The sequence below is a fragment of the Stegostoma tigrinum genome, chromosome 12 (assembly GCF_030684315.1).
Source record: "Stegostoma tigrinum isolate sSteTig4 chromosome 12, sSteTig4.hap1, whole genome shotgun sequence".
Classification (NCBI taxonomy): domain Eukaryota; kingdom Metazoa; phylum Chordata; class Chondrichthyes; order Orectolobiformes; family Stegostomatidae; genus Stegostoma; species Stegostoma tigrinum.
The window spans coordinates 65,615,774-65,637,258 of NC_081365.1; the positions used below are offsets into that span (position 1 = coordinate 65,615,774).

General features: G+C 38.6%; 1 protein-coding gene across 3 annotated transcripts in view; it reads left to right on the forward strand.

Annotated features, from left to right (window-relative positions):
* The window catches only part of mospd2 (motile sperm domain containing 2), a 91,113-nt gene extending 73,936 nt beyond the window's left edge, over window positions 1-17,177 (forward strand). For 2 of the 3 annotated variants that reach the window (XM_059650383.1, XM_048540488.2), the window contains exons 14-15: window positions 3,993-4,092; window positions 12,647-17,177. In XM_059650383.1, coding sequence (XP_059506366.1) covers window positions 3,993-4,092; window positions 12,647-12,799 — 253 coding nt within the window. In that variant the 3' untranslated portion in view covers window positions 12,800-17,177. Of the gene's footprint in view, window positions 1-3,992; window positions 4,097-12,646 lie in introns of all 3 variants that reach the window. The other variant, XM_048540489.2, reaches the window with a different exon arrangement.
* Window positions 17,178-21,485: the final 4,308 nt, after the last annotated feature.

The window sequence follows — 21,485 nt, forward strand, 5'->3', positions numbered from 1 at the left end:
TGAAATATTTTACCTATTGTTAGAGCAGGAAATGTCTACTCATTTCAGAGAGCTGGCATTCGGGTTTGACTGGCCTTAGCTGTGATTACAGAGACAGCACCATATTATTCCAGGCAGCTGCGATTCCACTACTAAAATGTTTGTTTGTGCAGATGGGCAACTGCTGCACCACTTAATGTAGTCATTTCACAATAAGCATGACCTTCTATTTTCCAGGTATAATCACAGTTTACAAACTTCTGAACAGTCGGGGTTTTGCATAGAACCTCGTTTTGTGTGTGTAGCTAATAACATTGAAACTTAAATCCATGTAATTTTGTTTTTCAATTAATAGCTGTTCCTGTGCCATGGATGGGAAACAAATTAATAAAATGTATGTTTTACAAAGTTAGAAATAATTGACAGATAGCGAGTTTTGAGAAGATTTGTAGCTCAGGTTGAGGTTCTGGATGTGAGTTTGCTTGCTGAGCTGGAAGGTTCATTTTCAGATGTTTCGTCACCATACTAGGTAACATCATCAGTGAGCCTCCAACAAAGCGCTGGTGTTATGTCCCGCTTTCTATTTATCTGGTTAGATTTCCTTGGGTTGGTGATGTCATTTCCTGGGTTGGTGATGTCATTTCCTGTTCTTTTTCTCAGGGGGTGGTAGATTGGCTCCAAATCAATGTGTTAATACCTTGCAAGAACTGTGACAAACACTACATTGGACAAACTGGCAGAAAGCTAGCCACCAGGATACATGAACATCAACTAGCCACAAAACGACATGACCCACTATCACTCGTATCCTTACATACAGATGAGGAAGGACACCACTTTGATTGGGACAACACATCCATCCTAGGACAAGCCAAACAGAGACACGCACGAGAATTCCTAGAAGCATGGCATTCCAACCGGAACTCCCTCAACAAACGCATTGATTTGGAGCCAATGTGTTAATACCTTGCAAGAACTGTGACAAACACTACATTGGACAAACTGGCAGAAAGCTAGCCACCAGGATACATGAACATCAACTAGCCACAAAACGACATGACCCACTATCACTCGTATCCTTACATACAGATGAGGAAGGACACCACTTTGATTGGGACAACACATCCATCCTAGGACAAGCCAAACAGAGACACGCACGAGAATTCCTAGAAGCATGGCATTCCAACCGGAACTCCATCAACAAACGCATTGATTTGGAGCCAATGTGTTAATACCTTGCAAGAACTGTGACAAACACTACATTGGACAAACTGGCAGAAAGCTAGCCACCAGGATACATGAACATCAACTAGCCACAAAACGACATGACCCACTATCACTCGTATCCTTACATACAGATGAGGAAGGACACCACTTTGATTGGGACAACACATCCATCCTAGGACAAGCCAAACAGAGACACGCACGAGAATTCCTAGAAGCATGGCATTCCAACCGGAACTCCCTCAACAAACGCATTGATTTGGAGCCAATCTACCATCCCCTGAGAAAAAGAACAGGAAATGACATCACCAACCCAAGGAAATCTAACCAAATAAATAGAAAGCGGGACATAACACCAGCGCTTCGTCGGAGGCTCACTGATGATGTTAACTAGTATGGTAACGAAACGTCTGAAAACGAACCTTCCAGCTCAGCGAGCAAACTCACATCCATAATTGACAGATCGTGTCAGTAAACTTTTTGATGAATAGTCATGGACTTGAAACACTAACCCTTGCCTCTCTGCAGGTGTTATTTGACATGCCATATATCTTGATCCATTTCATTGTTCACTATCTACAGTATTTTGCTCTTGTATTGATAAAATGTATGTTTGGCAAAAACTCTGTAGTAGTCAAAATCATTTGAGCTCCTCAATGCCATTGACTAACTTAATAGAAAGAGTCTTCAACTGGGATTTCAGTGCGCATTTCCATCTTCTGCCCCAGTGTCAGAAACTCCATAAAAATTATATAAAGACAATTCACACTGTTTTTCAAATTACACCAAGAAATCACAAGACTCCTTCTCTAATTCACCCCATTAATATTCTATTGCTGAGTATCTTAATACACAATCGTACTAGCTGTTTATGTAATTTTTATGATATTCACTCTTTCACTTGTACATTTAATGGTGGTATGGTCAACAGGGAAGAACAATTGGGCCAATGGGCTGAGGGAGTGGGAGATGGAGTTTAATTTGGATAAATGCAAAGTATTGCATTTTGGTTAAACAAGGAAGGGCAGGATTTGTGCAGTTAATGGAAAGACCCTGTTTGAAAACACACTACTCAGAGACCTAGGGATTCAGCTACATACTTCTTTGGAAGTTGCATCTCAAGTAGACAGGGTGGTTAAGAAGGCATTTGGCATGCTTGTGTTCGTTGCGCAGCCCGTTGAGTTGTGGAATTGGGATGTCATATTGGGGATGTTCAGGACTTTGAGGCTTTTATTTTCGGAGTACTGTGTAAAGTTCTGGTCGCCCTGCTTGAGGAAGGATATTATTAAATTGGAGAGAGTTCAGAAAAGATTTACCAGGATGTAACCGGAACTGGAGTGTTTGAGTTATAAGGGTAGGATGGATACTCCAGGACTTTTTTCACTGGAGCGTACAGGTTGAGGGGTGACCTTATAGAGGTTTATAACATCGTGAGGGGCATAAATGAGGTGAATAGCAAAGGTCTTTTCCCTAGGGTGGGGGAGTTCAAAACTAGAGGGGCATATTTTTAAGGTGACAGGAGAAAGATTTAGAAGGTACCTGAGAGACACATTTTTCTCACACAGGATAGTTTGCATGTGGAATGACCTGCCAGGTGAAGTGGTAGATGCAGGTACGGTTACTCATTTAACAAACATTTGGATAGGTTCATAAATGGGAAAGTTTAGAGGAATATGGGCTAAATGCAGGCAAATGCAAACTAGTTTAGTTTGGGAAACTTGGTTGATATGGACAGGTTGGCCTGAAGGGTCTCTTGCCATGCTGTTTGCCATGCAAATGTGTTTATAATATTGGAGAAGAATTAAAACCATGCTGTTTAAACCTGCAGTTTAAAGATAATCCAGTCACCTGAAATTTAGCTAGCATTACTTAAAGATTATGAGGAAGGTATTTAAGAGTCCTGATTAACTCATCTCTCAGCTGCACTGTATTTTCTTTCCTTTTTTAAAAAGTAATGTCAACTGGAAACAATTGCATTAGATCAAAGAGCGTTGTTGTTCATGATTTTCTCAGATGGGTGTACTGAAATTTTTGAGATTGAAAGGGGCACGTAAAATCACAGTGGCAGTAGACCAGACGTCTAAGTGATCAAATATCAAAACTTCAGCCTCTTCTAAACAAAGTTCTATTCATGGTATAAATGATTTGAACCATGAAATGATTCTTAAGCAAAAACAGAGGAAATCTCTTATTTTATCTTTATATAAATATTTAATATTAAAGTAGAACTGAATGCTTATAAGGAATGGGCATTAGCCATACAGTATATTAATCCAGACAATGTGCCATTTAAATCTGTTACAAATTATTTGTTGGATAACTATTGCCTTGATGACAGTTTAATACGTTGGGCATTTGGCTACCCCTCAGAGTAGATTTTCAACTGTAGGTGGTACTTTTGGATTTCAGTTAATCCCATCAATTAATGTGTGTGATTCCTACTAAATCATACAGCACCATCAACTTTTGTCATCCTGTAAGTAGGAAAAGTTGTAGGTGATAAAATTATTGTTAGCTTGTAGTACAAATGGTTGGCTCTACTGAATTTTGCAATTCTAGCTTGTCTGTGCATACATTGCACACTTCTTGCGAAATATGAAAGAAGCATTGTTTTGACTGCACCTTTTTTTTAAATGTAGCTTTCAGTACTTTGCAACATTGTGTTCAATATAAATTTCTTTTCGTATACCTGTTCATAAAGTATCCTGACTTATTTGAACTTATTTTGTAAGATTGACATTTTGGGTATTAGCGCTTTTCGTTTACAGATAGTTCTTTGTACTTTGCAGATTAAGGTGCCATATTGTAGAAAGTCATAAGGCTATTCCCAAAGACAATTCCTTTAAAGGATTTGCAGTTAGTTCCAGCCAAGAGGATTTGCATTCAAAGGTAGGTAAGCAATTGCTTTGAACTAATCCTTTACATAAAATAGTGTTAGCTTAATGCTTGATTCTGTATATATGAAGTTGATCTAAGACTCTCACATTTTCTACCACAAGCTGTGTTTACTTTTTTAAATGATCCATTTCTGCTAATATAATTGCAAAGGTTCAGTCTTTACCAATTTGTGATCTTGATGTTTGCTTTTCCAGTTGCACTGTTGTTCGTATCCTACCATGCGTAGGAATTGCAGTATGTCTTTCCTCCTCATGTTTGGTTACTTATCAGTTAGGTAATGACTAAATTGTATCTTAACTCCATTGGCTTGTTTTGATTCTGTAATTTAAGGTAAAGGGCAGGAGATTTAGAGGAGATAGGAGGAGGAAGTTTTTCCACCCAGAGGGTGTTAGGAAGCTGGAACTCACTGCTGTGAGGGTGGTACAATAAGAAACCCTCAACATTCAAGTAGTATTTAGATGTGCACTTTTGCCAAAGCATACAGGGCTTTGGGGCAAGTGCTGGAAAATGGATTAGAATAGTTGGATTGTTTCTAACTGGCATGGATGTGATGCGCCAAAGGGCTTTTTTCTGTAGTGTAGTTCTCTGGCTATGACTAATTCTTAAATTTTTGTTTAGGAAGGAAATTATCTATCTCAATTTTAACACTTTCAATTGAACTATACTCCACACTTTTTGAAAGCGTTTTCCAGATTTCTACAACACTGGTTGATGGGGTGTTACCTAAAATCATTTTGAAGATTCTAGTTTGAATTTGAGAGTTACACCCATTGTTCTGGACTGCGTCCCAGAGGAGACAATTTCTTACTATCTACCCAATCAAATGCATTACCTCTCAACCACTCCAATTAAATTGGACCTTAATCCTCTTAATTCAAGGAAGTACAAGTCTAATCTTTAAAAACTGATCTCATAAGTTAACTGTTCTGGCCTTGGTATCAACCTGGTGAATATGTTGTCCCCACTGAAGCCAGCATATCCTTTTCAAGGCCTAATGCTTAAAAACTGAATACAGTATGCCTAATTGGGTCAAATTTTGATCATTCTAATGAGAATTGTAATGGGAGCGGAAGCATTCTAGTGGTGGAAATCATACATCTTACAATGTAAGACAGTTATACTTGAAGGTCAATCATTCCAGCAGTTCATCAGGGTCAAATCCTTTGTCCAGCCATCTTCAATTATTTCATCAATGGCTTTCTCTCCACCATAAGTTGAGAAGTGGTGATGTTTGTTGATTGCGTAATGTTCATCCCATTCACAATGGCTCTGACACCATAACAGTCTGTGTTCTTATGCAACAAAGCCTTTGCAATGGTCAGACTTGGACAAAAGATAAAGTGGTGAATATCCTTTGGGTTGCAGAAAGAATCTAACATTTTCCTTGTAACAGTCAGTTGCATTACTATTACTAATACTGCATCCCGGGGCTACCATTGTTCAGAAACTGGATCACCTATGTAGACACTAACCGCCAGAGCAAATCAGAAACTGGGAATTTTATGACACATAACTTTCTTTCTGACTTAAAAGCCTGTCCACCATCTTAAAGGCACAAGTCAGAAGTGTGATGGAAGAATCCTCACTTGTGTGGATGGGTGCAACTCCAACAACAGTCAAGAAGGTTGACACCATCCAACGCAAAGCATTGTCATTCTATATGCCTTCAGCATTCACCACCTCCACACTGAAGCACATTAGCAGCAATAGTATCATCTGTAAGATGCAGTGCAGTAGCTCTTTGTATGAGGAATATCATGTCTCATTAATGTGCTTGAGTTTTTTGAAGAAATATTGAAGAGGTTGGATGAGCACAGAGCGGTGGACATGATCCGTATGGACTTCAGAAAGGCATTTGACAACTTTCCTCATAGTAGACTGATTAGCGAGGTTAGATCAAATGGAATAGAGGGAGAACTGGCCAATTGGATACAGTTCTGGCTCAAAGGTAGGAGACAGAGGGTGGTGGTGGACGGTTGCTTTTCAGATTGGAGGCCTGTGACCAGTGGTGTGCCACAAGGATTGGTGCTGGGCCCACTGCTTTTCGCCACTTAAATAAGTGATTTGGATGTGAAAATAGTGGATATGGTTAATACGGTTACAGATGACACCAAAATTTGAGGTGTAATGGACAGCAAAGAAGGATACCTCCAAGGTACAACAGGACGTTGATCAGATGGGCCGTTGGGCTGAAGAGTGGCAGATGGCGTTTAATTTAGATAAATGTGAGATGCTGTATTTTGGAAAGGCACATCAGGGCAGGGCTTGTACACTTCATGGTAAGGTCCTGGGGAGTGTTGCTGAACAAAGAGACCTTGGAGTGCAGATTCATAGTTCCTTGAAAGTGGAGTCACAGGTAGACTGGGTAGTGAAGAAGGCATTTGGTATGCTTGCTTTTATTGATCAGTGCATTGAATAAAGGAGTTGGGAGGTCATGTTGCAGCTGTACAGGACATCGATTCGGCCATTTCTGGAATACTGCATGCAGTTCTGGTCTCTCTGCTATGGGAAAGATGTTGTGAAATTTGACAAGGTGCAGAAAAGATCGACGGGGATGTTTGCCAGGATTGGAGGGTTTGAGCTATAGGGAGAGGCTGAATAGGCTGGTGCTGTTTTCCCTGGAGCATCAGAGGCTGAAGGGTGACGTTATAGAGGTTTATAAAATCATGAGGGGAATGGATAGGGTAAATAGACAAGGTCTTTTCCCCAGTGTGGGGGAGTCCAAAATTAGAAGGCATAGGTTTACAGTAAGAGGGGCAGATTTAAAAGGAACCCAAGGGGCAGTTTTCATGAGGAAGGTGGTGCATGTATGGAATGGGCTGCCAGAAGAATTGGTGGACACTGGTACAATACAACGTTTAAAAGACAGGTAGAAGGATATATGAATCAGAAGAGTTTGGAAAGATATAGGCCAAATGCTGGTAAATGGGACTAGACTAATTTAAGATATCTGGTTGGCACGGGTGAGTTGGACCAAAGGGTATGTTTCCATGCTCTACAGCTCTATGACTCTATAACTCGCTAAGGCCCTTCCTCAGCACCCTTTAGACCTGGAACCTCTCCCCCCGAGGATGTCATGGGCACCAGATACAAGGAAGCATCACCACCTGCAAGTTCCCCTTCAAACTGCACACTATACTGATTAAGAAGCATAATACCATTCACTCATCATCACTGGACCAAAATTCTGGAATTCTCTCCTTAACAATGGTGGGTCTCCGTGCTCGATATAATTGTGGCTGTTCTCTAAAGCAAACCAGCACCATCATCTTAAGTGCACCTTAGGCTGAGCAGCGAATGTGTGCCAGACCAGGGGGTTCCATTTTCTGTGAAAGAATTTAAAAAAGCTGAAATGCACAAGCTTCTGAATATTTCTAATGTTTGTTTAGAGCATTTCTCTTTTTTCCCATCTATGACGAAACTCTGTTTAGTTTGTGCAGGGGCACAGACCAAGGACTAATGTATTTTACATCATTCTTTCTGAACTTTAATCTCTGATAAAAGCTTGGATCAGTCTACACTTTATATTAACAGAATTAATTCCTGGTTCTAATTTCTACCTTTAATATCCAGGCCTTTTTTCCAAAGAAAGCCAGTTGCATCCATCTTGTAATTAAAGATTCCCATTGATTCTCTTCCTCCTCTTTTTCATCGTCCTATAAAACATTTGATTTAATATGTATCTGGGCATGTTGCAGATGGTGTGATTGGGTACTAATAACAATATTGAAAGTGCACAATAGGACACAGATCAACATCTGAAGAGAGAATACAGATCTGTAGTTTGAACGTTGACCCTTCCCCTCTCATGATTGAACCATAATAATTTGATTTTAATTTTCAAGAGAATGCTACTATAGTTTGTATTGCAAAATTAAAACAGGTGTATATGCCTTGAGGTATAAATATTGTTTTAAATTGTTATCTGGGTGATATTGGTACACTATCTTTTTATTTATTTATTTACAGTAAGTAAATTCAAGAAAAATTTACTGGGCCCACAAATATGAAACAGGCAAAAAATTGAACAAAAGGAGTGCATGTGAACATTTTAAAAGATATTTTGCCAGCTGCTAGGTATCATCTTACCAGTTTTGATCCCTGGATAACAACAGTCATGTTTACATTTATGCTACAGTGCTGTTCTGTTGTTAAGAAGCTGATATTGTAGAATACCTGAAGCTTAACATCTGGGACCCTGCCAGGGAAAGCTGTTACCAGATATGTTATTGCGAATCAAGATTTGAAATGACAGATCTTCAACACTCCAATACCAACGTTACATTCTGCTCTTATCTCTTATACTAGACAGTTGCTTCCCAATTTTTCTCCACTTTGATTCTATTTTAACACTTGAAAATTATCATAATCTCTCTGCAAAAAATGGTGGAGGGGAGAAGACCTGTGAGAACAGAGCTGGAACCAGGGGAATGGTAGGGAAATGTGCACAACTCCATGTTGGCCACAGCTATCTTGGAGCTTCCAAAAGGCAAATGGGGACAGTATAATGCCACCTGACTAATCCAATGTGAACCATTGTACAGTTTCATCCAATGCATGGACTGGTCTATAATACAGTTTACTAAGTACTGGAATACATCTATGCATAATTCTGTACAGTTTAGGTGGTTGCAGACACTTCGTGATCTGCTTGGATGAAACATGATATTTTTGCTCTCTAAATAGAGATTTACTTCTATTCTTTGTAGGATGAAGCAAAGCATTTAAGGTGAATTGATCTGTCAGTGTTTATTAGCTGTTGACCAATCATGCTATGAGAACATTTTTGCCTTTCAACCATATGTGCAAGGAAAGAAACTTAGTCAACATAATTGTCTTTTTAGATTCATTTTCCCTGCTTGTAATTTTAAACTTCTGATCATCGTAGTTTTTATTTTTCCACTGTTTTACAGTTCTTTTCATAGAAATTTAGGATTTTATAAAGTTGCTTTTGCAATATTGTGATAAGTTAGGAATAAATATAACCTGTAAACAGGTTAACCATTGCAGTGCAAAGGGTAGGGATTAATTGTTTTAGTTTATATGGAAAGCAGTAGAAAGAAATTATTGGATTAATTTCAAAATTTTGTAGCTGCAGAACAATAAATCGACAAAATGTTAGAAACAGAATGCAATTTCCATATGAGTCAACATTTAAACTGGAGTTAAAACTGGTGGGGATTTGTTTAGCAGAAAGAAAATTATATCTATTTTGCCTAAGTTGAAATATAGTACTTTAAATGATTAAATTCCTGTATTAGTAAATGAAATACCAGTTGAAATAAATTTTAATACACCTGTTACCAAAAATGTAAAGTTCTGTTTGCAGTAGGTAGTAGGCTGAAGACCGAGAAACTAGGGGTCTGCCACTGCCTCTGACTTCAATCAGACCACTTCTTGGTGGGATTGCTACTCTACTTCCTAGCACCTGTCAGCCATGTTATGACCAGTAATGTACTACAATGGGATGTGATTTTGTTTTGTATACATTGCTAAAATCCCCATTTTAACCATCTCCCCATGGACGTTGAGAGGGCCAACCCCACAGAATCTGTGCCATCCCATGTGTCACATGTAACTGTAATGAAAATTGTATAATTCCCCCATTTGTATGTCAGTATTGGTGGCTAGAAAGTTGTTACCTGAACTGATTCATTTCTCACCAAGACTACTTCTATTCGTATCCCACGTTACAGAGTTTCAGGGTTCGACTCTTGTGACTAAACTGTCATAAAAACCATTACCAAGCTAAAACCTGCAAATTTAATCAACTTTTAACCAATTATATTGTTTGCCCAATGACTACATGCCATGTATTCTTTTCTAATAATTGTATGTGTAGAATTTGAGGTTTTTTTGTCAACGTGTCACGTTGATATTGCACCTTTAACATAAAGTACCAATGTGTTTCCGAGGAGTGTTACCAAATAAAAATTGACACGGCCACATCGGGAATGGCTCAGCATAAGATGACTCCATGAAGTAAGGAGAGAAATTGTGAAGATTGGTGACGGAATTTCATAACTTGGGCCCTGGGAAGCTAAAGGGACATTCAGCAGTGGCTGAGGGGATGAAATCTAGAATAAGCAAAAGATTAGAATTGGAGCACCTTGGAGGGTGATAGGGCTGAGGCATTTAAAAATTGGCTTGGACAAGTAGATGGAAAGATTTGATAATAACTTGATGAGAACATTTTCATTCTTATTATTGGACCAGTGGAAATTAGTGAGCACGGGGTTGTCGAGAGTTGAGATAAGGGTAGCAGAGATTTTTGAAAGAGCTCGTCAGAATGCAAGTTGCAAGTCTGTATGTGACAATTTGGGGGGAGTGGAAAGGTCGAGACGTAGAGCTGGATGTCATCATACAAAGGAAATGCGATATGCATTAACTTCATAATGTTGAGAAGTAAGGATCGAAGGATTGATCTTTGGCAGTCTTGGAGGTAATGCTGTGAGATGAGGAAGAGTTTTTCTGGCGAGAAATGCACAGTTAGAAACAAAACCAGGCAAGTGCTAGCCCACCAGGGTAGATGAAGTGAGGTATTACAGGGGAATAGAATTGTCGCCTGTTCCAAAGACTGGGGATTTGTTGAGGAGGAGAAGGAGAGATAATTTGCCCCAGTCTGCGACTTTGAAAACTATTTCAGTGCTGTGGAGTTATGGGGAAAATGGGCACAGATTTGGAAGGTGACATCAGGGTGAAGGACTTTAGGAAGGAAAATGAGATTTGAGTTTAGGTTTGCTTGGCCAGACGGGCAGGCCAGGTGTTTGAAGAGAGGGTGCTGATGGAACCCAGCCTGTGCCTGCTAGTGCCATATTAGTAATGTTCTGATACGTATAAGTGTTTGTTTATAATGATTGGTCTAATACTTTCTTTAAAAGTTCCATTCAACTAAACTTGAGGTCACTGCTCAGTAGTTTTTGGTACTTGTAGCTTAAACAAGCATGATGACCAATCTAAAATATCAATCAGTGTCAAACTTTCCCAGTTCATCAAGCACTGTAGAATAGATTGAATCTGATTTTGCAGTCTTAAACCCCTGATCAGCAGCAAACAATGTCAAATGTGATCTGCTCACTTTACTTGAATGCCAGCTCTGTAGAGAATAAATTTAAACATTGTTTTCAGAATCAAGACATACAAAAATTGATCTTAATCAGCTATTTATCCATCTTGTAGAAGAAACATACCAATATCCTTTTTTCTACACAGAACCTTGTCAATGTAGTTCCAGATTCTTTGAGCAGTAGAAACATAAAGGGAAATAGATATTTTGTCATAATTAAAATGGTCAGAAATCACATGGCACCAGGTTATAGTCCGACAGATTTAATTGAAAGCACAAGCTTTTGGAGCCTTAGTCCTCCTTAAGGTGTTAGAAGGAGTGAAGCTCAAAAGCTTGTGTTTTCAAATAAACCTGTTGGACTATAACCCGGTGTCATGTGATTTCTGACCTTGTCTGCCCCAGTCCAACACCAGCATCTCCACATCATAATTAGAATGGAGTGTTGATAAGTCATCCCATGTATAAAGTAATGATAAAGTTACCATAGTCACAGAGGAGCATAGTGCTGTTGTCTCATTGGAGAATAACTGATGGTGGTTTCACCTGAGGGTCACCACGCCTCGGGCAAAGGGTGAGATTGCAAGGGACCTTCATGCTAACCTCAGCTGCTGCAGTAAATGAACCCACGCAGTTGGCATCACTTTGCACCACAAACCAACCATCCAGTCAACTGAACTTAGTTGACCCTCTTCTGAAATTTTGAAACTGTTACACAAGGTGCACTTTTGACAAAACCTTCAGTTATACCTCAAGTTCCCCTTTGTGCTATGTTTTTCTTTATTGAACTTGCCTTGTGATCATTCTTTACCTTTGACAATGCTGTGCAAGTGTAAATGATTTTGCATTCTTTCAAAACTTAGGGATATGTTTTGCTTTTTTTTAATGTAACCTTCAAACACACTCAACAGCCAATTTCAGGGTAAACTGCTTTCTACTCTAGTAATGTGTTTTTGTCTTAACCTCGAGAAAACACCTATCTACATTGTATACTTTCCTAACACTACTGACAAAGATTGCCAATGTAGGGTTGTTTGGTGCCATGTTCTCAAGGCACGAGAAGCTAAGTTTAGACTTGATAAACTAGTTTAATGCTTACCACATATTCCTGGTGTAGTGGTGTTATGTAGCCTATTGCAATTGTTTCATTAAAATATTCAGACTTTTGTTTGAGAAAGCACCAGATTCATTGAAAATTCTCTGATGAAGGGTCTAGGCCCGAAACGTCAGCTTTTGTGCTCCTGAGATGCTGCTTGGCCTGCTGTGTTCATCCAGCCTCACATTTTATTATCTTGGATTCTCCAGCATCTGCAGTTCCCATTATCTTTGAAAATTCTGAGGTTGATTGAGTGAACTTATAGCTTTTGTGCTGATGCATTATGAGTGACCTTGTTAGTGGCTTTTTGTTCAAATTGTAATAATCTACACTATTTGGTCAAATGTTGGTATTTTAACTTTGATTCTGAATTTTTGTTTTAACAGATGACTAAATTAATGGCATCCAATAGGCGACTGGAGGACCAAATTAACCGTTGCATCTGGTTTCAGCAACTATTAACTGCCTTGATTACATTGTTGGTGGCTGTTATCAGTCTATTCCTATATGTCCGTCCCCCAGACAAGGACATACAGTAACTAATCAAATTTATTGACCCCCACAAGACCTTTGTAAACCAAAGTCACTGATTTTCTTTTTGTTTTGCTTCCAAGTTGCCAATATTTCATATATTTAAGGTGGCTTGCTGAACAATTTTTGTTTATTATAACTGCTGTTTTTAAACAATTTGATACAGTTTGTACATTAATTTTCATCTCGAGGAAAGATCCTGTGTAATGATGACCATTTGAAGAGTCATGAATAATTGTGTAATTTGAAGTCAGTTTGTAATATATCTTGGTGCTACTAATAGACATTAACCAAAATGATTAATTGACTGTTCACCCTAAGAATATTTGGGTAGGGTTCTGATGTTCGTTCCATAAACAAACTTCCATGTCAAATTGCCCTTTGATATCTGCAAACACTTGCAACGTGTTATGAAGAAAAAATTTCTGGTAGTTCCTTCATTTATGCGCTAGATACTGCACTTGTAAGAATACTTTGGACCTCTGGTAAATTTAGATTCTGGAGAGAACAGTGGTTGTTCCTATTAAGATGAAATGGTGAAGGCTATTGATGCATCTATTTAATCAAAAAGATATTAGGAAGTAATGTCATTAACTTAATAATTGGTATTGAGCCTGTTTGGCAGCCTTATGAGTTTTGTCACTGTGAATACAGTTATCAAACAAATGAAGTCTCCCAGATTTACTACAAGATTGTTTCAGCAAACAACATTCTAGCAGCATTTAATTTAGTACACTAACAACAGATTTTTGATCTGTGTAAACATATGAAAGTTTAATATGCTGGATGACTTTAAACTGTTGTAAATTATCACGTTTTCTTGTTTTCCATTTTGGAAGATAATTTTTCTTGATGTAGGTTTAATGCTGTGCACCAAATCAAAGATTCTGTGCCCAGAGCCATTTATTTGAATTCATCAGTTCACTTAGTTGAGCTTATTTCCTTTTGGAATAAGCACAAGAAGAACCACGTGTGCCCAAACTGATACAAGGGAGCCTTTGAAGCTCCAAGTAATGCCATCTTGTTTGTGTTTAATGTGCACCTTTCCTTTGAATTTTTGTTGATCTGGAATTTGGATTTCCAGTGTTTGGTGGTTTTGTGCCCACGGACTCGAGACTCTAGATTCTGCTAACATTATGAAGAAGTGATGTGCCTCAACAAGGTTAACTGATTGCCCTAATTACAATATGTCCTGCAGTCTAGTTTCATAGAGCTACCTGGTTTCTATTCAAAATTGTGTGCCACGGACAATCCTTTACTTGATGGAACTGGTCAGGTAGTGGCAATAGATTACTTAATACCAAATGTTAAAGTGATAAAACTGAAGGTTGTATTTGCCATAAAGACTTCATTTGAAATCCATTTAGTGCCAAGTGCAGTAAAGGATACTTGTATGTTAGTAAATGCATACTGCAAACATCCGACCAGGTATATCTATCTACTTAATGAATGCAATACTGCAAATGCTTCATTGATATACATGTAATTTCAAAGGATAGCAGATCAAAATAGTGTATTTTTAAGTTTCAAACAACATTGCACTGGAGATATTTTAACTAATGTATAAAATGTGAAGTTAATCACTTCAGTAAGCAAGCAAGAGCCTGACTGAATTGTAGTGATAGCAATGTGGCAGTATTCACTTTACTTTTTTTCCAGATATTCTGTTTCAAGTCCAAATATTATGTAGCAATGGAGCTGAAACTCATCCATCGTGAGTAATCAGCTGATTATTTGGGGTTCATAGTTTAATGCCAACAGATATAAAAGTCAAACCACTTTTAATGCTGTACTAAATTTAAAACTTCGAGAGTGAATTGTACAATAATTTGTAGTATGTTAGTGTACTGATTATCAATATAATCTGGCAATTTAGATTAAAATGCACTTTATGGTATGAAATTGCTAATCATATTGCCATTGACAATCACTGCAAATCGATTGTTTGTTCATGTTTTATATTGTTTGAAAATAAATATTGTTTGTAATCACATTTCAAGAACAATCAAGGTTACTGATTGTACTGCTTTAAAATTGAAAAGAAATACATTTGTAAGTAAAATTTGGAAATTTCAAATACTTGGCCAAATAGCATAAGTATAATGCATCATTTTCCCCATATGTTTTGTACATTAAATGTATGGTTCCTTGTGTTACGTACAAGATATGACCTTGCAATACAAAAACAAATGTTGTAAGAGGAAAAACCAACATATCCCCACAGCACACACTCATTCCTCACACCCCCACGAATATTGTGAACAACATCTTAGTTTGATATCCTTAGAAAACAAGGAAGCAATATCTTGTCACTTCTATTGAAGACACATTGTTTATGATTTTTGTCTCCACTGCTAGCTTGTTATGCATAAAATTGCTTTTGTGCTGTATGTATAAAATACTGAAAGTTTGTATTTGCCTGGAGGTCATGAACCATGCCACCATTCAAGCTTCCGGATAGGTTTTAAAACAAGCAGCTGAGGGATTGAGATAACAGGGTGTAGAGCTGGATGAACACAGCAGGCCTAGCAGCATCAGAGGAGCAGGAAATCTGACGTTTCGGGCCTACACCCTTCTTTTACAAGACTTGGCTGCAGTATCTGTGATTGAGGAGAGAAAGCTCCACTTCTGGACTGGCCTGAGCTGTTATGTCCTCTGTAGCCTGCTAGCTAATGTCCGCAATTAAAGTTGGCAAAGACATATGGGGAACAAAAAGAACTGAGGGCTGCCAGGCAAAAATATTAGTCTGATGGATGATTTTAAATGTTAATTAAGATCTGTCTTCACATAGTGGATCCTCAATCATGCTGTGTACCACTAACTCTGTGAAATAGGATGAATTCAGAACAGACAGAGCTCACAGAGATAGTAAGAACCGCAGATGCTGGAGAATCTGAGATAACAGATCTAGCTCTACACTTTATCCAGCTCTACACCTTGTTATGTCAGACATAGCTCACAACTGTGATTCCATAAGCACCATGTTGTCACCTGCAACAAGACATGACAATCCGACCTAATAATTTAATATAGCCCTCATTTCACCATCATTCAGCTGGGGGACCATTCCGTGTCCAGTGAAGAATGTAGTTAAGCAGCTAACCAGAGAATAATTATGGAGCCCAGCATGTTAGTGAAGGCAAAATAATTTGCAGTTATCTTCAGACAGAAGTGCAGAGTGATTGAATCATCTCTCCCTCCTCTGATGCATCTATTATCCCAGATACTGGTCTCCAGACAAATCAGTAGTCACCATGTGGTATCAAGAAAAGGCTGAAGGCATTGGCACAGTCAGCACGGAGATCAATATATCCTGCCGATAATACTGAAGATGTCTGCTCCAGAGCTAGCTGCGCCTCTAGCCAGTAGCTACAGCAGTTGAAATTAGCCAACTACCACCCTATCAGTCAACAGCGAAGTGAGGGAAGGTTTTATTGACCATGTCATCAAGTGGTATTTGTGTATTGGTTCATTTCTGTTCCATCATGACTACTCAGCTCCAGCTCTCATTATAGCAGTGCTCCAAAAATAGATAGTGCTGAATTTCAGTGGTGACATGAAAAATCCCTTGCCATCAAGGCACAAATTGATGCCTTTGGAATTGACAAGGAATATCCACAGGCTAGAATCATACCTAGGGCAAAGAAAATGGAGACTGAACATCTTGGCCTCAGGACTTTGCTGCAGGAGTTGCTCAGAGCAGTCCTTGCCTCCATGATGTAAGCTAATGATTACAAGGCATTCACTACTAATCATGATTCCTTGTGCTGATGCAGCCCATGCCTATATGAAGCAAAACCTGATCAATCTTTGGGTTTGGGCTGATAAATAGCATGAAAAACCTAAGCCGTACTATTGCTGAGCAATAATCATCTGCAACATGAGATTAACCATCTTCTCTTGATGTAAAGTGGCACCCTGGCAGTACCATCTTGCAGATCAGAATAGGCTTAAAAACAATTTGATCAGCCATACAAATACGCAGAACAACAAAAGTGGGTCACAAACAGATCATTTTTATGCTGTGTCACTCACCAAAGCCTTTCCACTGCCTATAGGTCACAAGTTCACAATATTATATTAAACTCATCCAGGAAAGGGAAGAGTATCTTGAGTAGCGCTCGACTCTCAACATCGCAGCTTGCTTAATCAGTACATCATTTACTACCTCAAACATTCATTTTATCCATCCTACTGCACAGTGGCAGCAATATGTGCCATCAAGAAGATGTGCGACAGGAACTCACCAAAGGTTTTTTGACAGGACGTACTGAACTATTGCTTCTACTGCCTAAGAGGACAAGCGTAGCAACTTGGAATGTCACCATGATAAGTTTCCCTCTAAGTGTCACACTGTCTCAAATATATATCACTCAAGTTGTTTCGTGGGAATAAAACTTGGAACTGTCTCCTTAACAAAACTATGGTTTTATTTAAATTAAGCTGCAATGATTAAAAAAATGACTCAGCTGCCTTGAGGGCAATTGAGGTGGGCAACAAATGTTCGTATTGCCCATGCTATCCATATCCCAAAAAAAAGTGAAATCTTTGAAGGTGCCTAACATGTAAAATAAGGCCAGCACAATGGCTCAGTGGTGAGCACTACAACATGACAGTGCCAGGGATGTGGGTTCAATTCCAACCTGTGTGAAGTTTGCACATTCTTCCCGTGTCCATGTGAGTTTCCTCTGGTTTCCTCCCAACGTCCAAAAGGTGGTGGTTAGTTGAACTGGCCATGGTAAATTGCCCCTAGTGTCCAGTGATGTGCAGGTTAGGTGAATTAGCCGTGGGAAGTGCAGGGTTACAGGGATAGGGTAAAGGGTGGGTCTGGGAAGGATGCTCTTCGGAGGATTGGTGTGGACTTGATGGGCTAAAAGATCTGTTTCCATGCTAGGGATTCTGAATAATCAATGAAAAATAAATGATATCCAACTTTTCACTTCGTAATGAATTTGGACTTTCAAACCTGAGGATGAGCTGAGTTAATCTTGATATCATTGCTGAGTGTTGTTTGCATCCAATCTCTACTTTTAACTTCTTGAGTTTTTCAAACAGTGAGTGCACTAATGGATTTTTACCCCTTTGGCTTGAAGTGCTGAAACTAATTGTAGCACCTTTAGAAGTAGGAAGAAATTAAACAAGATTTTTCTCTTAACTAATGGTCAGGTATGTTATGCATAAACTAAATGACTCAGCAAAGAATAAAATGTATATTTTAGAAGTAAGACTGAGTATGAATCAATCATGCATTAGGTATCTTGAGATTTTTTTTAAAAATTAAAAATGCAAAGGCAATCGATTACAATTTAAAAGAGCTGCTGAAAACCACCAGACAATTTCCCAAAGGTTTCACTGCTAATCAATGTTTCATGCCATCATTGTACGATGTTGTGAAAGTCACTTCAATTTTAGTTTCAATTTTCAATGGTATTTATCACCCCAAGTTAAACATGCAAAGTCATTTAGATTTTAAAGCCTGTTCTGTGAATACAAATAACTGGCTTCTGAAGCCAGTTTCATTGATAAGAGTTAAGTAAATATTTTTTACAGTTGTGTAAGTTTAGAATTTGACACATTAAACATCTGACTTGGTGAGTGACATGCTGATTTTATAACTCAATTTTTACAATATATTTTCCATTCATTCACTGCACTTGCAGAACTATAATGGATGATATACTAACCACCCTGATTGCTTTCCCTGACAAACAAAAACAGAAGTTGCTAGAAAAGCTCAGCAAGCCTTGTAGGATCTGTGAAGAAAAAAATCTGTTAACATTTCGAGTCCGCTGACTCTTCCTCAGAACTAGACCCTTCCTCCTTTGGCCTTAATTTCCAAAAATAAAGAATAGCTACAAAGTTGAAGAACTTCTACTGTCAAACATACTTTGGTTGTCAATGATATCATGTATAGCAATATACAAACTGGATTGTTTTTGGACGGCCCAGAAGCATATCAGAATAGACCCTTATGCATCTCCTTTCAGGCTGGACTTCAATCTAGCACAGATTAATGCAATTCAATGCTGTCTTTGTCCATTGGCTACAATAATCTAGAGTTTAATGAATTTAAAATATCTTGGCTGAGAAAGGGAAATCTGAAATTTCCTTGACCGTGTGTAGTTCCAGACAGGGTTGATTACAAACCTTCTGACTGGTGTTTCAGATCTGCATGAGCTGGTCCTTATCCTACTTCATCTAACCCAGTTAGAATACCCCTGTCTCACATACTTGCCCATCATCCTTTTAAAAGGCATGAATGCTGTTTGCCTCAGCCATTCTGTGATTTTATGTCTCACAATCTTAAACTGTGAATAAAGAAGTTTTCCTAAATTCTTTTTTTTCAGGTTTATTTGTTACTGTGTCAGGCCACCAATTAGCCTACTTTAGCTTAGAGCAACATGATCCAATCTGGTGCTGAAACTGGATAATATCCTTGAACAACAAAACACACAAAACTATAAAAAAAATTTAAAAATCAAAGTATTTATAAGAAAAATGAACATAATTGCAGAAAATCTTGATTCTTGTGCATAAATTTCAAAGTATTGAAATACTAAATCATACATGAATTTTTATCTGTTGAAATTAGTTCATAAGCATGGGTGTTTTAAATAGATTTGAAGTATTGTTGTATTAAAGGCACTCAATGGAGAGTGGAAAACAGAACCCATTCAGTCAGTTTGTTTATTAGCACCAGCAAGTCACGTTACAAACAGATATTCCATCTGAGATGAAAGGCATATTAGTTGTATCTATTAATACCTTTTTTTGAAATTTGGATTATTTATTGTTTAAATAGGGTCATTTAAATCCATTTGTAGTGACATTTATTAAAGTTATAAAACAAATAGAATGTGAATGCTTCTTATGCTTTGCTTTCCAGTTGTGAAACACGCAGATATAAAATGGGATTTAGTGCCCAGTACATTGTGTGGGGGGCTGATGACTTCAGGGCTAATTAAATCATCCCCACACACCATCAAGAAGACTCATTACATTGAGCACCAGTTGGTACTGAGGTGCTGTCTGTCAGCCTCATTACTGACGTTCCACTTTATCGGGGGATGCTGGTGAGTTGAAGAGTGGCATCTTGAAGACGTGGAAAACATTACCGGAATCCCAGGCAGAACAGGCATGAAGAACACGTACAATTTCTTTTGAGAAAATTGTATAATGGGCTTGGAGCTCTGAGTGAGAAGGAGCCAGGTGTGTCAGGAACAAGGCAATGGGGGTGGCTTTTGTAAGCCAACTCAACCCCTATTCCTGACCCGACATCTCGAGACTGGGGCAAATTGAACCCATCCGCTGTCCTAAACCAGCAAGCAGGACAATCTGGGTTCTGTTGGCAGATTTCCCCTCTGCTGTGAAGGCAGGTAAACAGGTCAATGTGAGGCCTTTGAGTCTTAACTGGTGATTGTGGAAAAAACCCATGGACCTTCTCACCTGGAACTTTGCTGCTGAGGTAGCAGAACAGGATACTGTCTCCCCGGGGCTAACCCGCCTAATTGTTTGCCTCTCCTACCACTGTCCTTGCTTCCTTGTAAGAGAGAAACGTCACATCTATCATAATCACACTGCCTGAGAAAGAAACCAAATGCTACCCTCAAGGTAATTATCCATATAATCTCTTTCCCAAGTACATCAAATGCATTCAGTTTCTCCTTACAACAGAAGGTCGATTCTCCTGAATTACTTTATTTTATTCTCCAATATACTAGCTGCCTTAAGCTTGAAGTCATCCACAAATCAGATCCTGCATCTTTACTGGCAGCAAGCCCTGTTCCCCTTTCACCCTAGTGCTCTCTGAACTACATTGTCTCCCAGTCCAGCAAAGTCTTGATTTTAAAATTCACATCCTTCTTTTCAAATTCCTCCAAGGCCTGTAATCTCCTCCAGCCTCACAGGCTCACCAGACTTATTTTTGGAAAGGAGAGATTGCACTGTGAGGGGAGATAGAGGAGGAAACTGAGCCTAGGTTCTCTAGCTTGTAGTAGAATCAGAAGTGATCTCATTGAAGCATTCAAAATTCTTAGATTTCAACAATGGATAACAATGAAGGATGCTTCTCTTGGATGGGTGGGATGTTGGTTTTGAACCATTGAATACAGCCTCGGAATAAGACATGAGGAGCATGTCATTCAAGTAGTGTGAACCTTAGGTATTCTCTCCCTTGGATGCAGTTTTCACCATTCTACTTATTTTATCTTTCACAGTGAAATTGCATTGTGTAATTGTACGTAGCATGTGAAATTCTTCAGCTTTCTATTTTAACAACTGCTTTAAATAGCTTAATACTCCAGTAAATTGGTGCATAATGGAATCCCTTTTGTTGTTTTAAATATTCGCATGTTCATATCACAGTGTGCCCATGCATACTCACTAAACTTCTGGACTTTCTCACCCATCTTCAATTCAGAACAACTCCAGGTGGATTAACTTTTAGAAAAAATGTTTCAGAATGATTTCCAAATCCTTGTCTCTCTTGTTGCGAAATTTTGTAAGTAGTATCCTTAGAAATAAAATGTAATTTTAACAAATCATCTATATACAGGGCTGTATATACACAGACTGAATATTATCATACCTTTTGTTGATTCAGAAGTGACATCCACAGGCAATGCAGCAGTTGACATAGCTAAATAGTTGGCCAGTAAGCGTAAAGGAAATAACAAATAAGTCATAGATGTGAAA